This window comes from Cyprinus carpio, chromosome B18 (genome assembly GCF_018340385.1).
Source record: "Cyprinus carpio isolate SPL01 chromosome B18, ASM1834038v1, whole genome shotgun sequence".
NCBI classification, from domain to species: domain Eukaryota; kingdom Metazoa; phylum Chordata; class Actinopteri; order Cypriniformes; family Cyprinidae; genus Cyprinus; species Cyprinus carpio.
The window spans coordinates 1,326,381-1,331,380 of record NC_056614.1 but is presented as its reverse complement, the minus strand read 5'-3'; the positions used below and the strand labels follow the sequence as shown (position 1 = coordinate 1,331,380).

General features: G+C 33.1%; 1 protein-coding gene across 1 annotated transcript in view; it reads left to right on the top strand.

Annotated features, from left to right (window-relative positions):
• Positions 1–3,786, top strand: part of LOC109089237 (secretory carrier-associated membrane protein 5) — a 7,885-nt gene extending 4,099 nt beyond the window's left edge. The window contains exons 5-7 of the mRNA XM_042743819.1: positions 370–471; positions 561–678; positions 2,166–3,786. Of these exons, the coding sequence (XP_042599753.1) occupies positions 370–471; positions 561–678; positions 2,166–2,351 (406 nt within the window). The 3' untranslated portion in view covers positions 2,352–3,786. The remainder of the gene's footprint in view (positions 1–369; positions 472–560; positions 679–2,165) is intronic.
• The last annotated feature ends 1,214 nt before the right edge of the window (positions 3,787–5,000 follow it).

Sequence of the window (5,000 nt, the reverse complement as noted above, 5' to 3'; positions counted from 1 at the left end):
TTATTTTAATAAATGTATTAATAATGGTAGTAATACAATTATTTCTACTACTACTACTACTAATTATTATTGTTGTTGTTGTTGTTGTTTTAATAATTACAATTATTTTACATTAATAATAATAATAATAATAATAATAATAATGATTATTATTATTATTATTATTATTATCATTACTTATTATTAATACTATTTTGCACTTTATGAATACATTTGTGTTTTATGAAATGTATTAGTATATGTTAATTATCTTTATTATCATCATCATATAGTAAATGCATATTGAATTCATAAAGTTATTATTATTATTAAGGGTGCATTACACATTTACTGTACGGTTTGTTTGTTTGTTTGTTTGTTTGTTTTCAGGACGGACAGCTCATTCTACTTCATGGCGTTCTTCTTTGTCTTCATGGCACAACTGTTCATTGCTATAATTCAGGCCATTGGAATCCCAGGATGGGGTGTTTGGTGAGATTATGCTATGATTTGTGCTTCATTAATGAACACTCTTCTCTGTATTCGTCTCCGTATCTTCTGGTCTGATCTCTGTGTTTCAGCGGCTGGTTGGGCACCATCTCCTTCTTTGGGACGAGTATCTTTGCCTCCATCATCATGCTGATCCCCACCCTCATGTTCACCGCAGTCGCTGTCATCTCATTCGTGGTGCTCACCAAGGTACGGCCCTCTCTGATCTGTTCAAGCGGGACAGGCCTGGGTTTGTGACGAGGGGCTGCTTTGTTGTCATTAAATGTGATGCTGGAGCATGTAATGATTGTTAAATCGATGCGAGAGTAAATAAATCATTTACCTTAGTGTTTGTGCTTGAAAAGCAGAAGCCAATGAGAACAGGTGAAAATCCACCTATCAGTGTTTAGTATGACTGAGATAATATTATAATTTCATATTTTCAAATAGCATTTATTTATTTATTTTTATTTTATTATTATTATTTTTTTTTTAATTAGTTGCATTTTTATTCTAATTATGTTATAATTTTATTTTTATTTTAACTTTTCCTTTGTAAAAATATTTTTTATTTGTCTATAACATTGTCTATAACGCTATTTCAGTTTAATTATGGTTATTTCAGTTGTAGTTATTTTAGTACATAAAGTTAAACTAAATGAAAATGAAAAATGCTGCCTTGGAAATTAATGAAATACATTTAAGTTTAGTTTACATTTTATTGCATTTCAGTTAAAGTTATTATATTATAAAGATATTTTCAGCTTCCCCTTTTGAAAAAAAAAGTAACTGTATTAAATGTGCACTTGTAGTGTACTTCAAATCCTAAAAGTATATATTTTTAAAAACTATATGACTTAGTTTTTAATACTTAAAGTAGGCATTTAAAGTACAATTTAAATGATGTTTTATGTAACATTTAAAGTTAATATATTTTAAATCTACTAAACTTTAACTTCATCATTGCACGTGTAATTAAAAACATGACACACATGTTTAAATGGAAATGACATGAAAGTATATTTTAGTTGATCATACATGCTTCTCAGTAAATTCAGCAGTAACTCTGACCATATGTGACCCTGGAGAACTAAAGTAGTCATAAGTAGCACAGGTATATTTACGTTGTATGGCTCAAAATTATCCATTTTTCTTTTATGCCAAAAATCATTAGGATATTAAATAAAGATCATGTTCCATGAAGATATTTTGTAAATTTCCTAACGTACATACAGTTTATCAAAACGTAATTTTTGATTAGTAATATGCACTGCTAAGAACTTAATTTGAACAACTTTAAAGATGATTTTCTTAATATTTAGATTTTTTTGCATCCTCAGATTCCAGATTTTCAAATAGTTGTATCTCAGACAAATATTGTCCTCCTAACAAACCACACATCAATGGAGAGATTATTTATTCAGCTTTCAGATGATGTATAAATCTCAATTTCTTTAAAATTGAACCTCATGATTGGTGTTGTGCTCCAAGGTCACATATTTCAAAGACAATAGAAGTAATTATAAAATGACATATAAAGATGTACTGAAGTCTTACTTAATTTTAAATGTAAAAAAAATAAGTAACTAAATGTAATTCAGAGTCTGAAAACATTAATTCAGTTGAGAGATGTTTCTGTAATAAGCACTCTTTTTAAAGTACCTTTGTTTAAATTGAATATTGCTGGTGTTTGTCAGGTTCATAACTTCTACCGCGGCAGCGGCGGCAGCGTGAGTAAAGCGCAGGAGGAGTGGGTCTCCGGCGCCTGGAAGAATCCTCACGTCCAGCAGGCGGCTCTGAGCGCAGCGGCCGGAGCGATGCAGGGGCCGCAGGGGCCACAGGGGCCGCCCTACTCCACTCCCTCCTACGACAACGCTGTGTAAAACACAGCCAGCAGGCATCAGAGCATACTGACGTCAAACACCAGGTGCAACCAACCAACTGATGCTTGGGATTTTGAGCTTTTTTAATGTAAATGTTTGTGTCTTTGTTCTATGTTTTGTGTCTGTTTTGGCCTATTTGCTCCCAGCTAAGTAAAATATGTTCTGAGAACGTTTTTCTAACATTCCCATTAAGTTATTAAAACATTCAAAACATCCAGTTTTTAAAATGTTTTTGAACATTTAATTGTATCATTTTCCAAACATTCCATGAACGTTACATTTGAATGTTCTCTGAACATTCTAAAACAAGTAGTGAGATTGAAAAAAAACTAAATGAATAAATAAACTTAGATAAACGTCAAACTAAAATGTTTCATGAATTAAACATTCTAATGAATAAAGTATAAATAACATTTGTGTTCTAATGTTTTGAGAACACTATTAAAGACCAGACACTGGAAGAATATTTGTTCGTAATTTTCAGAGAGCCTCGCCACAACGTTCCAAAGTTCTGAGAACATCTCCTGTTAGCTGGGTTGCTCTTATGTGACTGTATTAAATTATGAATGAGTTTATGTAGATTAAAATGTGTAATCAGGGTTCCCATGGTCATGGAAACGTTGGAAATATCAGGGAATTTTAAACGTGATTTCTAGTCCAGGAAATAATGCAATATTTAATACATAATGGAAATTCCTGAAGTCTTTTTTTAAATATTAATTCAGCTAGAGATCATCTGTGAATTAGAAACATTTTATGTTTTAATTACAAACAACTAAAAATGTATATGCATTTTAGTTGTGAATATATTTTTTTCTAGTTATTATAGTTATTGTTTTACATGATTTGATATTCTAGAAACTGCTCAAATGAGTGCAATCTCAATTAAATTACTTCTAAAAACATTTACACAACAGCAGCATTTCAGAAGCCTGAAAACACACAAAAAGTAAAAAGTGCAAGTTTTTGAAAAAGATACAGTTACCATCTCCATGCAAACTATAAAAAAAACATGAATTTCTGAAAAGCTACAGTATATCATGCGCATGCGTATTGCAACCATAATACAGTGTTTTTAGTTGTTTGAGTGGGTATCATTTTTGATAACGTTGTCATCTGTACGCAAAACTTTTCAATATTGCAAAGGATAAATGTGTCTATTTTTAGGGCATCATTGTCGTGTACATGGACCCTTAGACTTGTTTTATTTGAGAAATGTGTATGTGTATTTAGCATGAGGGGCCTCTATGTGTTGTCTGTCACTTAAACACGGATGTTGAAGAACGCAGATGAAACAGTCCTGTTTGAAATGCACTATTTATTTATTTATTTATTTCTCGATTTTAAACATTTGTTGTCCATGTGATATGAAACAAATGTCACTGATTGATAACTTGAATTTAAATAAAGCACCAACATCTATTTGTTTGTTTGTTTTTAATGCCGTTACAGCCTCTGTGGCTATTTTCATGCCAAGAACATTTTATTTTAACTATATCAAATCTATTTTGCTATTTTACTTAACGTTTAACGTTGTTAAAAATGTCTTCAATCTCATTCAAATACAACATGCTGCATGGATAAAGGGTTCTGACAGCAAGAAATACAAGTAAACCTGCTTCACGTAAAAGTGTGTTTGTCCAGCAGGGCGCAGTGTTGTTCTATGCTGAGATATTTCCATATGCTCATCATTCCCTCTCTTTGCAGACTGGGATTCCCCAGACACACATCACCCAGCAGCCCTGACTTTGCAACACTACTTAGTCAGGCTAATAACTTGATTCTCACTTAGATGCAAATTTAAGCAGGCGCCTTTTCAGCGTGGACATCCGTCGAGCATGTGTTAGATTAGATTGCTGAAGACAATAAATGGATTTGTCTCATGCTCCCTTTCTTTCTCATCATTTGTATCTCCCTGCGCAGAGCAATGATGGAGTCGTTCGCATTAGAGTTTGACACACGGAGCATCCCAGAAGACAACAACACTACCCACCACCGTAAACATCACGGACACGATTTGCACTAAGACAGAGGCGACGTAATAAAACTCAGAGATCGCATAATGAAGAAGAGCATATTTCCCAGTTTCAATCAAATTGTTTTACACAGTATTACCCATAAAGTCAGCACCATCACAGTGAAACATATGTTCCTTATATCAGTGCATACTGACTATTATATCATCTCAAACCCGGACTCTGCTCAAAATTGGCTTGTAACGGTAGCTACATTATAATACTGACAGCAAAGGGCCCGAGTGTTCGGTGCTCCTATAGATCAAGCGGTAAAAGGTCAAGGTCAAGGATTGGATTCCCAAGGAAACACATATAATAAAGCATATATGTCACTTTATATGTTAGTGCATTTGTGCAGTTAACTGTTTAAGTTGTCTACAGTGAACATGGCCGTAAAAGAACTGATGTAACACAATTTCTAATCAAATATTGAACATGCATATTAGTTTGATCCATATTGCAACTCAGTAGGCGGCTTTTCTTGTATAAGTGAACATAAATAAAGGCGGAAATTTGCGTAGAGTGCAGATGGGAAATTACAGTAAGATTTGCTTTAGGGTTTATCTCTGAATATTCTTTTCTCTGTGATACTCACCACACGAAACATCTGCTCTTCTGTTGGTTGTATTAGAAG